Raw genomic sequence first — 21633 nt, 5'->3', positions numbered from 1 at the left:
TCTTTGTTAAGGGTTTCAGTGACTTCATTAGCTGTGGTTGCTGATGGTGTATGTGGTTGAATCATCAGCATACATGGACACACATGCTTTGTTTAATGCCAGTGGCAAGTCATTAGTAAAAATAGAAAAGAGTAGAGGGCCTAGAGAGCTGCCCTGCGGTACAAAGAAAACCCTCTGAGATATATTACATAGATAGCTCTGAATCCACCATATGGCAGAGGTTGAAAAGCCATAACACATTCGTTTTCTCAACAACAGGTTATGATAATAATATTTCAAAGGCTGCACTGAAATCTAACAGCACAGCTTCCACAATCTTCGTATTATCAATTTCTTCCAACCAATCCTCAATCATTAGTATCGGTGCAGTACATGTTGAGTGCCCTTCTCTATAAGCATGCTGAAAGTCTGTTGTTAATTTGTTAACAGAGAAAAAGCATTGTATTTGGTCAAATAAATTTTTTCTAACCACTATGTAGCATGGTGATGTAGCCAGGGTTAGACGAAGCCTCACCTATACACTGCTCGTTCTGGACTATGTAGCCCGGGGGACAGAGACAACGGAAGGTGCCGTCCAGGTTCTGGCAGGTTCCAGGAGTGCATGTCCCGGGGAAGATCATACACTCGTTCACATCTGGAGAAAATTAGGAAAAAGAGTTGGGAGGATAAATAGTAGGGTAACGTGTGAAACACCAGGTTAAAATATCAGAACTTTAGCATGGAAATGTTTTGAAAATGTTTTATCCATCATACCTTGACATACTCACCTTTGGTTAATGGCAATAATCATTAAGAAACAGCAGTAAGAGTTTACAATAACTCTTTAAAAAACACTTGTAAAGGTGACCTCATTGTTAAGTGTTACCAAAAATAGCTATATTATCCCAAAAATAGTTCTAATAATATTTATTACATTAGAAATATGTTACAAAGCTGAGTACCCCTCATGTTAAAGTAGCCTACCACCGTGAACGACATACAGAAGAGTAGGCCAGTTCTTATCCATACAGCAGAGTAGGCCAGTTCTTATCCATACAGTGGCGTAGGACAGTTCTTATCCATACAGTGGAGTAGGACAGTTCTTATCCATACAGTAGAGTAGGACAGTTCTTATCCATACAGTAGAGTAGGACAGTTCTTATCCCTACAGTAGAGTAGGTCAGTTCTTACCCATACAGTAGAGTAGGACTGTTCTTATCCATACAGTAGAGTAGGACTGTTCTTATCCCTACAGTAGAGTAGGTCAGTTCTTACCCATACAGTAGAGTAGGACTGTTCTTATCCATACAGTAGAGTAGGACAGTTCTTATCCATACAGTAGAGTAGGACAGTTCTTATCCCTACAGTAGAGTAGGTCAGTTCTTACCCATACAGTAGAGTAGGACTGTTCTTATCCATACAGTAGAGTAGGACTGTTCTTATCCATACAGTAGAGTAGGACAGATCATAACCCATACAGTAGAGTAGGTCAGTTCTTATCCATACAGTAGAGTAGGACATTTATTATCCATACAGTAGAGTAGGACATTTCTTATCCATACAGTAGAGTAGGACAGTTCTTATCCATACAGTAGAGTAGGACAGTTCTTATCCATACAGTAGAGTAGGACAGTTCTTATCCATACAGTAGAGCAGGACAGTTCTTATCCATACAGTAGAGTAGGACAGATCATAACCCATACAGTAGAGTAGGACAGTTCTTATCCATACAGTAGAGCAGGACAGATCATAACCCATACAGTGGAGTAGGACAGATCATAACCCATACAGTATAGTAGGACAGATCATAACCCATACCGTAGAGTAGGGCAGATCATAACCCATACAGAAGAGTAGTAATTTCTTATCCATACAGTAGAGTAGGACAGTTCTTATCCATACAGTAGAGCAGGACAGTTTTTATCCATAGGGTAGAGTAGGACAGATCATAACCCATACAGTAGAGTAGGACAGATCATAACCCATACAGTAGAGTAGGACAGATCATAACCCATACAGTAGAGTAGGACAGTTCTTACCCATACAGTAGAGCAGGACAGATCATAACCCATACAGTATAGTAGGACAGTTCTTACCCATACAGTAGAGTAGGACAGTTCTTATCCATACAGTAGAGTAGGACAGTTCTTATCCATACAGTAGAGTAGGACAGATCATAACCCATACAGTAGAGTAGGACAGATCATAACCCATACAGTAGAGTAGGACAGTTCTTACCCATACAGTAGAGCAGGACAGATCATAACCCATACAGTAGAGTAGGACAGTTCTTACCCATACAGTAGAGCAGGACAGATCATAACCCATACAGTATAGTAGGACAGTTCTTACCCATACAATTCTTGGCATCGGGGGTTAGCTTGTAGCCCTCCTCACACAGACATTGGAAGGAGCCCACACTGTTGATACACTGGCCTTTCCTGCACAGCGTGCCAAAGGATGTCTGACACTCGTCAATATCTGCCAACCACAACACAAAACAGCACATCAATACAAGAGTGAATACAAGTTATATTCCAAAAAAGAGAAGTTAATGCCCTTTAGGTAGCAGTTCTATTTCTAAAGACATTTTTGAAAATGTATTTGTCATAAAGTATTTCTTTGGGGTGTAAAACCTCAAAGGACATCCCTAGAACGGGGGGGACAGGAAAATCTTCCTTGGTAGAAAGAAATCTTTAGATGAACCAGGGGACAGTGGTGCTCACCCATGCAGTCATTGTGGTGTGAGAACTCAAACCCGGTATGACACAGACAGTTGAAGGAGCCCACTGTGTTCTTGCAGGTCCCGTTGCGACAAGGCAACCGCTCGCACTCATCAACATCTGGAGACAGACAGAAAAAGTGATAATGGTTGTAACACTACAAAATATTTCAGTCAATTATCTCAAATGGAGTGGAAAGACATGATCTAAGTAAGCAAAAATATCTAAGGGCAGAAACATTTCAGGACAACCACAATATTTCAAAACAGAAGGTGAAAATGGTCTTTGGAATGGTCTCAATTTGGGATTGATTACATTGGCCTCCATTGAAAGCGAGAGCCTGAAGTGTTTTCTAGAAAGTTCTCACCCATGCACATCTTGCGGTTGGGCGTAGCCTTGAAGCCGTGGTGGCACCTGCACTCGTAGCCCCCCTGGATGTCCACACACTCGCCATGGCTACACACGTTGGGGATTTCCAAACACTCGTTGCGGTCTTCCCAACGGCAGGAGGAGAAGAAGAAGAAGAAGAGAGAGAGAGGGGAATGAGACCAGGTCAAGACCACAGGGTGCATTAGGTAATCCTCCAGATAAGACCAGGTCAAGACCACAGGGTGCATTAGGTAATCCTCCAGACATGTAGCTTAGTGCTTTTTTACAAGGCAGAGCCCCGGGCCTGCCAAGGATCACACTGGGGCAAGACATTTGGTAAATATTGTGTTGGCGGTCGCAGCCTGTCCACAGTGCATCTGGACTTTTACAGTAAAAAGCTACAGCTGGTCTGATAGGTCACACCAGGACAAAGACACACTGGTGAGAATCACTTTCATTTACATCCCAAATGTGACCCTATTCCCTATATAGTGCACTACTTTTGACCAGAGCCCTATGAGCCCTGGTCAGTGCACATATGTAGGGAATAGGGTACATGAGGGACGTAGCATGTGTGGGAGTTGTCTGTTGTCTCACCGACGCAGGCTCCTATGGGGGAGAGATTGAAGCCCTCTGAGCATTCACAGCGGTAGCTCCCAGGGCTGTTGATACAGTCAGCGTTCCTCTGGCACAGGTTCTCCCCACTGCTACACTCATCGATGTCTGGAACACACACACACACACACACACACACACACACACACACAAATATACACACACACACACCACAAAACCAGATTAAGATAGCAATTATACAGGTAGCCAGAGCAGCCGGAATGATCAGCGGCAGTTAGATGAACAGAGAGAGAGAGAGAGACACAAACACAGATCACAGACAGATCACAGACTGACAGACAGATCACAGACTGACAGACAGACAGACAGACAGACAGACAGACAGACAGACAGACAGACAGACAGACAGACAGACAGACAGACAGACAGACAGACAGACAGATAGATCACAGACTGACAGATAGATCACAGACTGACAGACAGACAGATCACAGACTGACAGACAGACAGATCACAGACTGACAGACAGACAGATCACAGACTGACAGACAGACAGATCACAGACTGACAGACAGATAGATCACAGACTGACAGACAGATAGATCACAGACTGACAGACAGATAGATCACAGACTGACAGACAGATAGATCACAGACTGACAGACAGACAGATCACAGACTGACAGACAGACAGATCACAGACTGACAGACAGACAGACAGATCACAGACAGACAGACAGACAGATCACAGACTGACAGACAGACAGATCACAGACTGACAGACAGACAGATCACAGACTGACAGACAGACAGATCACAGACAGAGATCACAGACTGACAGACAGATCAGACTGACAGACAGATCACAGACTGACAGACAGATCACAGACTGACAGACAGATCACAGACTGACAGATAGATCAGACAGACAGACAGACAGACAGACAGACAGATCACAGACTGACAGACAGATCACAGACTGACAGATAGATCACAGACTGACAGATAGATCACAGACTGACAGATAGATCACAGACTGACAGACAGACAGACAGACAGACAGACAGACAGACAGACAGACAGACAGACAGACAGACAGACAGACAGACAGACAGACAGACAGACAGACAGACAGACAGACAGACAGACAGACAGACAGATCACAGACTGACAGACAGACAGACAGATCACAGACTGACAGATAGATCACAGACTGACAGATAGATCACAGACTGACAGACAGACAGATCACAGACTGACAGACAGATAGATCACAGACTGACAGACAGACAGATCACAGACTGACAGACAGACAGACAGATCACAGACTGACAGACAGACAGACAGATCACAGACAGACAGACAGACAGATCACAGACTGACAGACAGACAGATCACAGACTGACAGACAGACAGATCACAGACTGACAGACAGACAGATCACAGACAGAGATCACAGACTGACAGACAGATCACAGACTGACAGACAGATCACAGACAGACAGACAGACAGACAGACAGACAGACAGACAGACAGACAGACAGACAGACAGACAGAGTATGTTTCAAGTCGGAATAAAATGATTGGCACTCTAGGACTGAATTATAGAACTTTCACCTTAATACCTTACAAATGATTGAAGAGGACAAATACAGATTTAAAATCACAACAGAAAGGGTTGGATTAAAATAGAAACGGCTTATATGACTACCGTTACTTTCGAGGGGCATTATTAAGGCTTTCTAGCCTAACCGACGCCGCAGTTATCCTAAAGGAAATAAAGATTGGTGTCAACTAGATTCGTAACGCCAAACTGAAGAAATCCATACGAGAGAAGAATTCGGTTTCCACAACCCCCCCAACAAAAATAATCTGGTTGCGTTTAAAATGTCTCTAAAACACCAAAAATACATTTCTCAAAATGATGTGGAAAAGAGAGGCCGTGATGTACGCCATGCTAAACAGTGAAGCAGCAAAATCTAATTATGATCCAGTGCACAAGGCCACGTTCATGCCATTGTTACGTGAGAATTCCTCGTGTTACATTTGTCAAAAGCTTCACGTTCTCACTGAAATACACCTTTATGTCTGATTGGTTTGATTTCACACATTACACATATGCCCCCCCCTTGCATTTAAACATTTAAACGTACTTAAGTTACTGACTTAAATTAACCCTTTTGAATGACTAGTTTCCCTTTTACCCTCTCTCCATGTCTCCACACAATCACATTTCTTTCCCTTTGGGGATTTTGAGGCGAACTTCTAGTCCAATAAAGACCTATAATTGGTTTTCTGTGTGTTGTTCCTTGGTTAGAGTCTAACCACTAGCAGTTAGTGCACAATAACTCTCCCTCTTGGGGTCACCACACACAAACCGGTCAGACATGTCGGGCTCCCCTGACTTCCACGGTCGGGAGGTCGACCACATCGTGACCGCCGACCGTTCCGAGGGGAGATATTGTGTTGCCGGGCCGACCAACAGAGCCTAACACACATTGACAGTGTATGTGACCCCGGGGGCTCGGAGTAAAAAAGAGAGAATGAGAAAGACAGAAGACAAATAATTAGAGAGGAGGAGGAGGAGGAGGGGAAGAGGGGGGACACCATTGGGTGCGACATAAAAACTGTAATGGGATACCGGTCTGAACTGTTACCTCTAGTAACCCCCACTATTATACACACTGCTGGAGAGACATTCTACTGTTAAATATAGTAACCCCCACTATTATACACACTGCTGGAGAGACATTCTACTGTTAAATATAGTAACCCCCACTATTATACACACTGCTGGAGAGACATTCTACTGTTAAATATAGTAACCCCCACTATTATACACACTGCTGGAGAGACATTCTACTGTTAAATATAGTAACCCCCACTATTATACACACTGCTGGAGAGACATTCTACTGTTAAATATAGTAACCCCCACTATTATACACACTGCTGGAGAGACATTCTACTGTTAAATATAGTAACCCCCACTATTATACACACTGCTGGAGAGACATTCTACTGTTAAATATAGTAACCCCCACTATTATACACACTGCTGGAGAGACATTCTACTGTTAAATATAGTAACCCCCACTATTATACACACTGCTGGAGAGACATTCTACTGTTAAATATAGTAACCCCCACTATTATACACACTGCTGGAGAGACATTCTACTGTTAAATATAGTAACCCCCACTATTATACACACTGCTGGAGAGACATTCTACTGTTAAATATAGTAACCCCCACTATTATACACACTGCTGGAGAGACATTCTACTGTTAAATATAGTAACCCCCACTATCATACACACTGCTGGAGAGACATTCTACTGTTAAATATAGTAACCCCCACTATTATACACACTGCTGGAGAGACATTCTACTGTTAAATATAGTAACCCCCACTATTATACACACTGCTGGAGAGACATTCTACTGTTAAATATAGTAACCCCCACTATCATACACACTGCTGGAGAGACATTCTACTGTTAGCTCTATTAACCCCCACTATTACACACACTGCTGGAGAGACATTCTACTGTTAAATATAGTAACCCCCACTATTATACACACTGCTGGAGAGACATTCTACTGTTAAATATAGTAACCCCCACTATCATACACACTGCTGGAGAGACATTCTACTGTTAAATATAGTAACCCCCACTATTATACACACTGCTGGAGAGACATTCTACTGTTAAATATAGTAACCCCCACTATTATACACACTGCTGGAGAGACATTCTACTGTTAAATATAGTAACCCCCACTATCATACACACTGCTGGAGAGACATTCTACTGTTAAATATAGTAACCCCCACTATTATACACACTGCTGGAGAGACATTCTACTGTTAAATATAGTAACCCCCACTATTATACACACTGCTGGAGAGACATTCTACTGTTAAATATAGTAACCCCCACTATCATACACACTGCTGGAGAGACATTCTACTGTTAAATATAGTAACCCCCACTATCAAACGGAATACATATTCAACTCTGGCAGAACCAAAAATGACAACAACATCAAAGTTAATGAGGAAAAGAGAAGCACAGCTATAGTCGTACCTAACGTTACAGCAGGTGTTGTTATAGTCGTATCTAACGTTACAGCAGGTGTTGCTATAGTCGTATCTAACGTTACAGCAGGTGTTGCTATAGTCATATCTAACGTTACAGCAGGTCTCTATAGTCGTATCTAACGTTACAGCAGGTGTTGCTATAGTCGTATCTAACGTTACAGCAGGTGTTGCTATAGTCGTATCTAACGTTACAGCAGGTGTTGCTATAGTCGTATCTAACGTTACAGCAGGTGTTGCTATAGTCGTATCTAACGTTACAGCAGGTGTTGCTATAGTCGTATCTAACGTTACAGCAGGTGTTGTTATAGTCGTATCTAACGTTACAGCAGGTGTTGCTATAGTCGTATCTAACGTTACAGCAGGTCTCTATAGTCGTATCTAACGTTACAGCAGGTGTTGCTATAGTCGTATCTAACGTTATAGCAGGTGTTGCTATAGTCGTATCTAACGTTACAGCAGGTGTTGTTATAGTCGTATCTAACGTTACAGCAGGTGTTGCTATAGTCGTATCTAACGTTACAGCAGGTGTTGCTATAGTCGTACCTAACGTTACAGCAGGTGTTGCTATAGTCGTACCTAACGTTACAGCAGGTGTTGCTATAGTCGTACGTAACGTTACAGCAGGTGTTGTTATAGTCGTATCTAACGTTACAGCAGGTGTCTCTATAGTCGTACCTAACGTTACAGCAGGTGTTGCGATAGTCGTATCTAACGTTACAGCAGGTGTTGCTATAGTCGTATCTAACGTTACAGCAGGTGTTGCTATAGTCGTATCTAACGTTACAGCAGGTCTCTATAGTCGTATCTAACGTTATAGCAGGTGTTGCTATAGTCGTATCTAACGTTACAGCAGGTGTTGTTATAGTCGTATCTAACGTTACAGCAGGTGTTGCTATAGTCGTATCTAACGTTACAGCAGGTGTTGCTATAGTCGTATCTAACGTTATAGCAGGTTTTGCTATAGTTGTATCTAACGTTACAGCAGGTGTTGCTATAGTCGTATCTAACGTTACAGCAGGTGTTGCTATAGTCGTATCTAACGTTACAGCAGGTGTTGCTATAGTCGTATCTAACGTTACAGCAGGTGTTGCTATAGTCGTATCTAACGTTACAGCAGGTGTTGTTATAGTCGTATCTAACGTTACAGCAGGTGTTGCTATAGTCGTATCTAACGTTACAGCAGGTCTCTATAGTCGTATCTAACGTTACAGCAGGTGTTGCTATAGTCGTATCTAACGTTATAGCAGGTGTTGCTATAGTCGTATCTAACGTTACAGCAGGTGTTGTTATAGTCGTATCTAACGTTACAGCAGGTGTTGCTATAGTCGTATCTAACGTTACAGCAGGTGTTGCTATAGTCGTACCTAACGTTACAGCAGGTGTTGCTATAGTCGTACCTAACGTTACAGCAGGTGTTGCTATAGTCGTACGTAACGTTACAGCAGGTGTTGTTATAGTCGTATCTAACGTTACAGCAGGTGTCTCTATAGTCGTACCTAACGTTACAGCAGGTGTTGCGATAGTCGTATCTAACGTTACAGCAGGTGTTGCTATAGTCGTATCTAACGTTACAGCAGGTGTTGCTATAGTCGTATCTAACGTTACAGCAGGTCTCTATAGTCGTATCTAACGTTATAGCAGGTGTTGCTATAGTCGTATCTAACGTTACAGCAGGTGTTGTTATAGTCGTATCTAACGTTACAGCAGGTGTTGCTATAGTCGTATCTAACGTTACAGCAGGTGTTGCTATAGTCGTATCTAACGTTATAGCAGGTTTTGCTATAGTTGTATCTAACGTTACAGCAGGTGTTGCTATAGTCGTATCTAACGTTACAGCAGGTGTTGCTATAGTCGTATCTAACGTTACAGCAGGTGTTGCTATAGTCGTACCTAACGTTACAGCAGGTGTTGCTATAGTCGTATCTAACGTTACAGCAGGTCTCTATAGTCGTATCTAACGTTACAGCAGGTGTCTCTATAGTCGTATCTAACGTTACAGCAGGTGTTGCTATAGTCGTATCTAACGTTACAGCAGGTGTTGCTATAGTCGTATCTAACGTTACAGCAGGTGTTGCTATAGTCGTATCTAACGTTACAGCAGGTCTCTATAGTCGTATCTAACGTTACAGCAGGTCTCTATAGTCGTACCTAACGTTACAGCAGGTGTTGCTATAGTCGTATCTAACGTTACAGCAGGTGTTGCTATAGAAGGATCTAACGTTACAGCAGGTGTCTCTATAGTCGTATCTAACGTTACAGCAGGTGTTGCTATAGTCGTATCTAACGTTACAGCAGGTGTTGCTATAGTCGTATCTAACGTTACAGCAGGTGTCTCTATAGTCGTATCTAACGTTACAGCAGGTGTTGCTATAGTCGTACCTAACGTTACAGCAGGTGTTGTTATAGTCGTATCTAACGTTACAGCAGGTGTTGCTATAGTCGTATCTAACGTTACAGCAGGTGTCTCTATAGTCGTACCTAACGTTACAGCAGGTGTTGCTATAGTCGTATCTAACGTTACAGCAGGTCTCTATAGTCGTACCTAACGTTACAGCAGGTGTTGCTATAGTCGTATCTAACGTTACAGCAGGTGTTGCTATAGTCGTATCTAACGTTACAGCAGGTGTTGCTATAGTCGTATCTAACGTTACAGCAGGTGTTGCTATAGTCGTATCTAACGTTACAGCAGGTGTTGCTATAGTCGTATCTAACGTTACAGCAGGTGTTGCTATAGTCGTATCTAACGTTACAGCAGGTGTTGCTATAGTCGTATCTAACGTTACAGCAGGTGTTGCTATAGTCGTACCTAACGTTACAGCAGGTGTTGCTATAGTCGTATCTAACGTTACAGCAGGTGTTGCTATAGTCGTATCTAACGTTACAGCAGGTCTCTATAGTCGTACCTAACGTTACAGCAGGTGTCTCTATAGTCGTACCTAACGTTACAGCAGGTGTTGCTATAGTCGTATCTAACGTTACAGCAGGTGTTGCTATAGTCGTATCTAACGTTACAGCAGGTGTTGCTATAGTCGTATCTAACGTTACAGCAGGTGTTGTTATAGTCGTATCTAACGTTACAGCAGGTGTTGCTATAGTCGTATCTAACGTTACAGCAGGTGTTGTTATAGTCGTATCTAACGTTACAGCAGGTGTTGCTATAGTCGTATCTAACGTTACAGCAGGTGTTGTTATAGTCGTATCTAACGTTACAGCAGGTGTTGCTATAGTCGTATCTAACGTTACAGCAGGTGTTGCTATAGTCGTACCTAACGTTACAGCAGGTGTTGCTATAGTCGTACCTAACGTTACAGCAGGTGTTGCTATAGTCGTACTTAACGTTACAGCAGGTGTTGTTATAGTCGTATCTAACGTTACAGCAGGTGTCTCTATAGTCGTACCTAACGTTACAGCAGGTGTTGCGATAGTCGTATCTAACGTTACAGCAGGTGTTGCTATAGTCGTATCTAACGTTACAGCAGGTGTTGCTATAGTCGTATCTAACGTTACAGCAGGTCTCTATAGTCGTATCTAACGTTATAGCAGGTGTTGCTATAGTCGTATCTAACGTTACAGCAGGTGTTGTTATAGTCGTATCTAACGTTACAGCAGGTGTTGCTATAGTCGTATCTAACGTTACAGCAGGTGTTGCTATAGTCGTATCTAACGTTATAGCAGGTTTTGCTATAGTCGTATCTAACGTTACAGCAGGTGTTGCTATAGTCGTATCTAACGTTACAGCAGGTGTTGCTATAGTCGTATCTAACGTTACAGCAGGTGTTGCTATAGTCGTACCTAACGTTACAGCAGGTGTTGCTATAGTCGTATCTAACGTTACAGCAGGTCTCTATAGTCGTATCTAACGTTACAGCAGGTGTCTCTATAGTCGTATCTAACGTTACAGCAGGTGTTGCTATAGTCGTATCTAAAGTTACAGCAGGTGTTGCTATAGTCGTATCTAACGTTACAGCAGGTGTTGCTATAGTCGTATCTAACGTTACAGCAGGTCTCTATAGTCGTATCTAACGTTACAGCAGGTCTCTATAGTCGTACCTAACGTTACAGCAGGTATTGCTATAGTCGTATCTAACGTTACAGCAGGTGTTGCTATAGTCGTATCTAACGTTACAGCAGGTGTCTCTATAGTCGTATCTAACGTTACAGCAGGTGTTGCTATAGTCGTATCTAACGTTACAGCAGGTGTTGCTATAGTCGTATCTAACGTTACAGCAGGTGTCTCTATAGTCGTATCTAACGTTACAGCAGGTGTTGCTATAGTCGTACCTAACGTTACAGCAGGTGTTGTTATAGTCGTATCTAACGTTACAGCAGGTGTTGCTATAGTCGTATCTAACGTTACAGCAGGTGTCTCTATAGTCGTACCTAACGTTACAGCAGGTGTTGCTATAGTCGTATCTAACGTTACAGCAGGTCTCTATAGTCGTATCTAACGTTACAGCAGGTGTTGCTATAGTCGTATCTAACGTTACAGCAGGTGTTGCTATAGTCGTATCTAACGTTACAGCAGGTCTCTATAGTCGTACCTAACGTTACAGCAGGTGTTGCTATAGTCGTATCTAACGTTACAGCAGGTGTTGCTATAGTCGTATCTAACGTTACAGCAGGTGTTGCTATAGTCGTATCTAACGTTACAGCAGGTGTTGCTATAGTCGTATCTAACGTTACAGCAGGTGTTGCTATAGTCGTATCTAACGTTACAGCAGGTGTTGCTATAGTCGTATCTAACGTTACAGCAGGTGTTGCTATAGTCGTATCTAACGTTACAGCAGGTGTTGCTATAGTCGTATCTAACGTTACAGCAGGTGTTGCTATAGTCGTATCTAACGTTACAGCAGGTGTTGCTATAGTCGTATCTAACGTTACAGCAGGTGTTGCTATAGTCGTATCTAACGTTACAGCAGGTGTTGCTATAGTCGTATCTAACGTTACAGCAGGTCTCTATAGTCGTACCTAACGTTACAGCAGGTGTCTCTATAGTCGTACCTAACGTTACAGCAGGTGTTGCTATAGTCGTATCTAACGTTACAGCAGGTGTTGCTATAGTCGTATCTAACGTTACAGCAGGTGTTGCTATAGTCGTATCTAACGTTACAGCAGGTGTTGCTATAGTCGTATCTAACGTTACAGCAGGTGTTGTTATAGTCGTATCTAACGTTACAGCAGGTGTTGCTATAGTCGTATCTAACGTTACAGCAGGTGTTGCTATAGTCGTACCTAACGTTACAGCAGGTGTTGTTATAGTCGTATCTAACGTTACAGCAGGTGTTGCTATAGTCGTATCTAACGTTACAGCAGGTGTCTCTATAGTCGTACCTAACGTTACAGCAGGTGTTGCTATAGTCGTATCTAACGTTACAGCAGATCTCTATAGTCGTATCTAACGTTACAGCAGGTGTTGCTATAGTCGTATCTAACGTTACAGCAGGTGTTGCTATAGTCGTATCTAACGTTACAGCAGGTCTCTATAGTCGTACCTAACGTTACAGCAGGTGTTGCTATAGTCGTATCTAACGTTACAGCAGGTGTTGCTATAGTCGTATCTAACGTTACAGCAGGTGTTGCTATAGTCGTATCTAACGTTACAGCAGGTGTTGCTATAGTCGTATCTAACGTTACAGCAGGTGTTGCTATAGTCGTATCTAACGTTACAGCAGGTGTTGCTATAGTCGTATCTAACGTTACAGCAGGTGTTGCTATAGTCGTATCTAACGTTACAGCAGGTGTTGCTATAGTCGTATCTAACGTTACAGCAGGTGTTGCTATAGTCGTATCTAACGTTACAGCAGGTGTTGCTATAGTCGTATCTAACGTTACAGCAGGTGTTGCTATAGTCGTATCTAACGTTACAGCAGGTCTCTATAGTCGTACCTAACGTTACAGCAGGTGTCTCTATAGTCGTACCTAACGTTACAGCAGGTGTTGCTATAGTCGTATCTAACGTTACAGCAGGTGTTGCTATAGTCGTATCTAACGTTACAGCAGGTGTTGCTATAGTCGTATCTAACGTTACAGCAGGTGTTGCTATAGTCGTATCTAACGTTACAGCAGGTGTTGTTATAGTCGTATCTAACGTTACAGCAGGTGTTGCTATAGTCGTATCTAACGTTACAGCAGGTGTTGTTATAGTCGTACCTAACGTTACAGCAGGTGTTGCTATAGTCGTACCTAACGTTACAGCAGGTGTCTCTATAGTCGTACCTAACGTTACAGCAGGTGTTGCTATAGTCGTATCTAACGTTACAGCAGGTCTCTATAGTCGTATCTAACGTTACAGCAGGTGTCTCTATAGTCGTATCTAACGTTACAGCAGGTGTTGCTATAGTCGTATCTAACGTTACAGCAGGTGTTGCTATAGTCGTATCTAACGTTACAGCAGGTGTTGCTATAGTCGTATCTAACGTTACAGCAGGTCTCTATAGTCGTATCTAACGTTACAGCAGGTCTCTATAGTCGTACCTAACGTTACAGCAGGTGTTGCTATAGTCGTATCTAACGTTACAGCAGGTGTTGCTATAGTCGTATCTAACGTTACAGCAGGTGTCTCTATAGTCGTATCTAACGTTACAGCAGGTGTTGCTATAGTCGTACCTAACGTTACAGCAGGTGTTGTTATAGTCGTATCTAACGTTACAGCAGGTGTTGCTATAGTCGTATCTAACGTTACAGCAGGTGTCTCTATAGTCGTACCTAACGTTACAGCAGGTGTTGCTATAGTCGTATCTAACGTTACAGCAGGTCTCTATAGTCGTATCTAACGTTACAGCAGGTGTTGCTATAGTCGTATCTAACGTTACAGCAGGTGTTGCTATAGTCGTATCTAACGTTACAGCAGGTCTCTATAGTCGTACCTAACGTTACAGCAGGTGTTGCTATAGTCGTATCTAACGTTACAGCAGGTGTTGCTATAGTCGTATCTAACGTTACAGCAGGTGTTGCTATAGTCGTATCTAACGTTACAGCAGGTGTTGCTATAGTCGTATCTAACGTTACAGCAGGTGTTGCTATAGTCGTATCTAACGTTACAGCAGGTGTTGCTATAGTCGTATCTAACGTTACAGCAGGTGTTGCTATAGTCGTATCTAACGTTACAGCAGGTCTCTATAGTCGTACCTAACGTTACAGCAGGTGTCTCTATAGTCGTACCTAACGTTACAGCAGGTGTCTCTATAGTCGTACCTAACGTTACAGCAGGTGTTGCTATAGTCGTATCTAACGTTACAGCAGGTGTTGCTATAGTCGTATCTAACGTTACAGCAGGTGTTGCTATAGTCGTATCTAACGTTACAGCAGGTGTTGTTATAGTCGTATCTAACGTTACAGCAGGTGTTGCTATAGTCGTACCTAACGTTACAGCAGGTGTCTCTATAGTCGTACCTAACGTTACAGCAGGTGTTGCTATAGTCGTACCTAACGTTACAGCAGGTGTCTCTATAGTCGTACCTAACGTTACAGCAGGTGTCTCTATAGTCGTACCTAACGTTACAGCAGGTGTTGCTATAGTCGTATCTAACGTTACAGCAGGTGTCTCTATAGTCGTATCTAACGTTACAGCAGGTGTTGCTATAGTCGTATCTAACGTTACAGCAGGTCTCTATAGTCCTATCTAACGTTACAGCAGGTGTTGCTATAGTCCTATCTAACGTTACAGCAGGTGTTGCTATAGTCGTATCTAACGTTACAGCAGGTGTTGCTATAGTCGTATCTAACGTTACAGCAGGTGTTGCTATAGTCGTATCTAACGTTACAGCAGGTGTTGCTATAGTCGTATCTAACGTTACAGCAGGTGTTGCTATAGTCGTATCTAACGTTACAGCAGGTGTTGCTATAGTCGTATCTAACGTTACAGCAGGTGTTGCTATAGTCGTATCTAACGTTACAGCAGGTGTTGCTATAGTCGTACCTAACGTTACAGCAGGTGTTGCTATAGTCGTACCTAACGTTACAGCAGGTGTTGTTATAGTCGTATCTAACGTTACAGCAGGTGTTGCTATAGTCGTATCTAACGTTACAGCAGGTGTTGCTATAGTCGTACCTAACGTTACAGCAGGTCTCTATAGTCGTATCTAACGTTACAGCAGGTGTTGCTATAGTCGTACCTAACGTTACAGCAGGTGTTGCTATAGTCGTATCTAACGTTACAGCAGGTGTTGCTATAGTCGTATCTAACGTTACAGCAGGTGTTGCTATAGTCGTATCTAACGTTACAGCAGGTGTTGCTATAGTCGTATCTAACGTTACAGCAGGTGTTGCTATAGTCGTACCTAACGTTACAGCAGGTGTTGCTATAGTCGTATCTAACGTTACAGCAGGTGTTGCTATAGTCGTACCTAACGTTACAGCAGGTGTTGCTATAGTCGTATCTAACGTTACAGCAGGTGTTGCTATAGTCGTATCTAACGTTACAGCAGGTGTTGCTATAGTCGTATCTAACGTTACAGCAGGTGTTGCTATAGTCGTATCTAACGTTACAGCAGGTGTTGTTATAGTCGTATCTAACGTTACAGCAGGTCTCTATAGTCGTACCTAACGTTATAGCAGGTGTTGCTATAGTCGTACCTAACGTTACAGCAGGTGTTGTTATAGTCGTATCTAACGTTACAGCAGGTCTCTATAGTCGTACCTAACGTTATAGCAGTTGCTGCTATAGTCGTATCTAACGTTACAGCAGGTGTTGCTATAGTCGTATCTAACGTTATAGCAGGTGTTGCTATAGTCGTATCTAACGTTACAGCAGGTGTTGCTATAGTCGTATCTAACGTTACAGCAGGTGTTGCTATAGTCGTATCTAACGTTACAGCAGGTGTTGCTATAGTCGTATCTAACGTTACAGCAGGTGTTGCTATAGTCGTATCTAACGTTACAGCAGGTCTCTATAGTCGTATCTAACGTTACAGCAGGTCTCTATAGTCGTACCTAACGTTACAGCAGGTGTTGCTATAGTCGTACCTAACGTTACAGCAGGTGTTGCTATAGTCGTATCTAACGTTACAGCAGGTCTCTATAGTCGTACCTAACGTTACAGCAGGTGTCTCTATAGTCGTATCTAACGTTACAGCAGGTGTCTCTATAGTCGTATCTAACGTTACAGCAGGTGTCTCTATAGTCGTATCTAACGTTACAGCAGGTGTTGCTATAGTCGTATCTAACGTTACAGTAGGTGTCTCTATAGTCGTATCTAACGTTACAGCAGGTGTCTCTATAGTCGTATCTAACGTTACAGCAGGTGTCTCTATAGTCGTATCTAACGTTACAGCAGGTGTCTCTATAGTCGTATCTAACGTTACAGCAGGTGTCTCTATAGTCGTATCTAACGTTACAGCAGGTGTCTCTATAGTCGTACCTAACGTTACAGCAGGTGTTTCTTCAGCTATAGTTGTACCTAACTTTAGGGACTGAAATGTCCTTAACGTTACAATCAATATGAGAAGTAGGGACTGAATGTTTCCTCAACGTTACCTTCACAGATGATCAGCAGGTCGTTGTAGCTGAAGCCGGTGGGACACTCGCAGCGGAAGCTCCCTATCTGGTTGATACAGACCCCGCTAGCACAGATACCTGGAATTTCTCTGCACTCATTAATATCTGAAACAGGAAGCAAACGGAATTTGAATAAATCTGTCATATGTTTACTTAAAGTTAAGTCACACTGTAGATGGTTCTTATACTTACAAGTACCTGAAGAGACAGATGCATGTACTGTGCGACATAACTGTTTTTTGTTTTTGTTTTACCCATTTTTCTCCCCAATTTCTTGGTATCCAAATGGTAGTTACAGTCTTTTCTCATCGCTGCAACTCCCATACAGACTCGGGAGAGACGAAGGTCGAGAGCTGTGCGTCCTCCGAAACACAACACAACCCAACCAAACCACACTGCTTCTTAACACAATGCCCACTTAAACCGTAAGCCAGCCACACTGGCGACTGTGTCAGCGTGCACTGCACCCGGCCCGCCACAGTTGCTAGTGCGTGATGGGACAAGGACATCCCTGCCGGCCCAAACCCTCCCCTAAACCGGACGACGCTGGGCCAATTGTGCGCTGCCTCATGGGTCTCCCTGTCGTGGCCAGCTGCGTCAGAGCCTGGACTCGAACCCAGAATCTCTAGTGGCAATGCACCACTCGGGAGACCCCACATAACTCTTTTAGGACCAGAAGTGAATGTGGTTCATGTAAAAAGGATACAAGTTGACTAAGTAGGAGCAGAATAGTATGTCTCACCCACTGCTTTCCCAGTTTCAATATCCAGTTTGAAGCCAGGGATGATGTTTCCACAAAGTGTCTTATAGTCACCTGGAAAGCAAAGCCATTCAAAACACTTTTTACCATGAATAATGCTGTGTGTGTGTGTGTGTGTGTGTGTGTGTGTGTGTGTGTGTGTGTGTGTGTGTGTGTGTGTGTGTGTGTGTGTGTCTGTGTGTGTGTGTCTGTGTGTGTGTGTGTGTGTGTGTCTGTGTGTGTGTGTGTGTGTGTGTCTGTGTGTGTCTGTGTGTGTGTGTGTGTGTGTGTGTGTGTGTGTGTATGTGTGTGTGTGTGTGTGTGTGTGTGTGTGTGTGTGTGTGTGTGTGTGTGTGTGTGTGTGTGTGTGTGTACGTGCATGCGTGTGCTACTAACCAGTGCCGGGGGTTGGACAGGCTTCGCAGGGCTTGTTCCAGGCCTTGCCCACGTTATAGGCACAGCAGCAGATCTTGTGGGTGAGGTTGAAGGCCAGCTCGTTCTCACACGTTGTGCCGTTGAAGTTCCTGTAGCAAAGGCTCTTTCTCATGTCTGGGTTAAAAAAGGAACATGGTGGCACAATCAGTTTAGTAGTAGAAGATCGTGGTTAAGATTTGATTATGGTGTTAATAATGTAACGATGTGCCATATGTCATAGTCTCACCTAGCTATCTATTCATATGAATGCATTGATTGTAAGTCGCTCTGTACAAGAGCGTCTGCTAAATGACTGAAATGTCATGTAAATAAAAAAAATACAAAAAAGTAGGTCACATTAATTAATGAGTTTATATTATTGCAGCGTGAGGAATCTGATGGGGTATATTCCAGACCTGGGTTCAAGTACTCCCTGACGAAGGCCATGCAGCCGAAACGAGTCAAGAGTTTTTAAACTTTGTTTCCATTGAACATGCCATACAAATAAAGGCATTTTAATTAATTATATGAAGAGCACCTTCTGTCTACCAACATCTACTGTTGTCTACCTTAGCACCTTCTGTCTACCAACATCTACTGTTGTGTACCTTAGCACCTTCTGTCTACCAAAACCTACTGTTGTCTACCTTAGTACTTTCTGTCTACCAACATCTACTGTTGTGTACCTTAGCACCTTCTGTCTACCCACATCTACTGTTGTCTACCTTAGCACCTTCTGTCTACCAAAACCTACTGTTATCTACCTTAGTACCTTCTGTCTACCAACATCTACTGTTGTGTACCTTAGCAGCTTCTGTCTACCAAAACCTACTGTTGTGTACCTTAGTACCTTCTGTCTACCAAAACCTACTGTTATCTACCTTAGCACCTTCTGTCTACCAACATCTACTGTTGTGTACCTTAGCAGCGCTTCCTTCCTCCTTTTTTTCTACTCTTTTAAATATTTTTAATACTTTGAGTGTTTTCTCTAGCCTGCCCGGAGGGCCAGGTGGGTGGGGTTTGACCTTTTGGGACTATTCCAGGAATGCTCAATCAACCACAGTGTTTGAAATGATTTCAAATAATATTACGCCATTTAGCAGACGTTTTTTTTATCCAAAGCGACTTACAGTCATACTTGCATACATTTTACATATGGGTGGTCCTGGGAATCGAACCCATTATCCGGGTGTTGCAAGCCCCATGTCCTACAAACTGAGCCTACAGAAGACCAACAAATAGTATTTATACCCAGGTCTGGTATGTACAGAACACATGACTGTGAGTCACTTTGGATAAACGTGTCCGCTCATTGAAATACTATATTATTGTTATTTCTATGTTGTGTAACGAAGCACTCACCCATGCAGTTGTTGCCCCCGTTGATCTGCATGTAATCCTGTGGACACACACAGGTGTAGTTCCCCAGTGTGTTGTAGCAGGTGCCAGGACCACAGATTACAGGATTCACCACACACTCGTCAATGTCTGCAGGGCCACAGAGGTGATCAGTTCATGGTGTTGATGAAACAACATGGTGTCTAATGTTGTGTTTTAGTTATGTTGCTCATAGTTGGTTTTCATTATATTTTGAGCCTACTATTAGAACGTATGTGGATTTTTAAAAATCAGGTTACACCGTTACGGTATATGATATAAAATAAATGTTAAAAATATACCGTAAAACTTCAATTAAACATTGAGTCTCAAATAGCTGCCTGTCCCTTTTAATAGCACACATTTTAGAAAATATAACATCTGTTTCAAATAAACACAGGGTCTAAATTAATTGTTTATGAGGTTACCATGAATTACCATGAATTGTTTAAAAGGTTTAATGTTTGATTTGTTACATTAAATAATTCAGTAATGACTGAAAAATTAGGACAATCACCCGTTTTTATCGGCAGTAAGAAACTGCTAGCCATTGGTTGCTAACAGCTGAGAACTGCTAGCCATTGGCTGCTAACAGCTGAGAACTGCTAGCCATTGGCTGCTAACAGCTGAGAACTGCTAGTTAACTGGCAAGCACAACAACAGTCAACAGACCCCTAAAAATCATCCGATCAGCCTATTGGGGCGAAAGTAAGAACTGCCGAAAAATCCACAGTCAAACAGAAGAACAATTACTCTGTCAAGTAAAAGTTTTTAAGACAAAAGAAACGTGACACAGAGTGTAAACGATAACACAGTGCAGGAAATGAAGAAATTGATTAAAATGCAGGAAGTGAATGCTGGAATTAAACAATTAACTATTCAAATTAGCAAAAGCCGTGTGCATTAACGATATAGAAGCATGGCTCAAATAGAAGCCTGTCTAATAAGTGCCTGTTGTGTTTAGTAATTTAAGCAAAAATAATGCTTTACAGTATGTAAAAAATATACAATATAAATAAAATAATGTAAGCTATACAAAAATTAACAGTCAGGATGAATTATCACTATTATGGCATGGTATCTCACCCTCACGGATGATTGAATGGGATGTTAAATGGCATGGTGTCTCACCTTCACAGATGCGACTGTCTATGTTGAGGTAGTAGCCAGGAGGACAGTCACACGAGAAGCTGCCAAACGTGTTGACACAGTTTCCTCCTTGACACAGGCCCGGCAGCTCCAGACACTCATCTATGTCTGGAGGAGAAGATGCACAACAAGATTACAGAATGATCCTAAACATCCCAATGGTCCCAAACATCCCAATGATCCTAAACATCCCAATGAACCCAATGATCCCAAACATCCCAATGAACCTAATGATCCCAAACATCCCAATGATCCCAAACATCCCAATGATCCCAAACATCCCAATGAACCCAATGATCCCAAACATCCCAATGAACCCAATGATCCCAAACATCCCAATGAACCCAATGATCCCAAACATCCCAATGAACCCAAACATCCCAATGAACCCAATGATCCCAAACATCCCAATGATCCCAAACATCCCAATGATCCCAAACATCCCAATGAACCTAAACATCCCAATGATCCCAAACATCCCAATGAACCTAAACATCCCAATGATCCCAAACATCCCACACATCCCAATGATCCCACACATCCCAATGATCCCAAACATCCCAATGATCCCAAACATCCCAATGATCCCAAACATCCCAATGAACCCAATGATCCTAAACATCCCAATGATCCTAAACATCCCAATGATCCTAAACATCCCAATGAACCTAAACATCCCAATGAACCCAATGATCCCAAACATCC

At 42.6% G+C, this 21633-nt stretch overlaps 1 protein-coding gene across 1 annotated transcript in view; it reads right to left on the bottom strand.

The window, feature by feature from the left end:
• fbn2 (fibrillin 2) overlaps positions 1 to 21633 on the bottom strand; it is a 213287-nt gene that overhangs the window by 32913 nt on the left and 158741 nt on the right. Inside the window, exons 39-48 of the mRNA XM_045693798.2 lie at positions 20911 to 21036; positions 19765 to 19890; positions 18385 to 18537; positions 17992 to 18063; positions 17229 to 17354; positions 3669 to 3794; positions 3070 to 3195; positions 2706 to 2822; positions 2332 to 2460; positions 515 to 634 (exon numbers count right to left, since the gene is read on the bottom strand). Coding sequence (XP_045549754.2) covers positions 515 to 634; positions 2332 to 2460; positions 2706 to 2822; positions 3070 to 3195; positions 3669 to 3794; positions 17229 to 17354; positions 17992 to 18063; positions 18385 to 18537; positions 19765 to 19890; positions 20911 to 21036 — 1221 coding nt within the window. The remainder of the gene's footprint in view (positions 1 to 514; positions 635 to 2331; positions 2461 to 2705; positions 2823 to 3069; positions 3196 to 3668; positions 3795 to 17228; positions 17355 to 17991; positions 18064 to 18384; positions 18538 to 19764; positions 19891 to 20910; positions 21037 to 21633) is intronic.

The sequence above is a fragment of the Salmo salar genome, chromosome 01 (genome assembly GCF_965601325.2).
Source record: "Salmo salar chromosome 01, fSalSal1, whole genome shotgun sequence".
NCBI classification, from domain to species: Eukaryota; Metazoa; Chordata; class Actinopteri; order Salmoniformes; family Salmonidae; genus Salmo; species Salmo salar.
The sequence above is the reverse complement of the archived record's forward strand: the minus strand, read 5'-3'. Positions and strand labels throughout refer to the sequence as shown.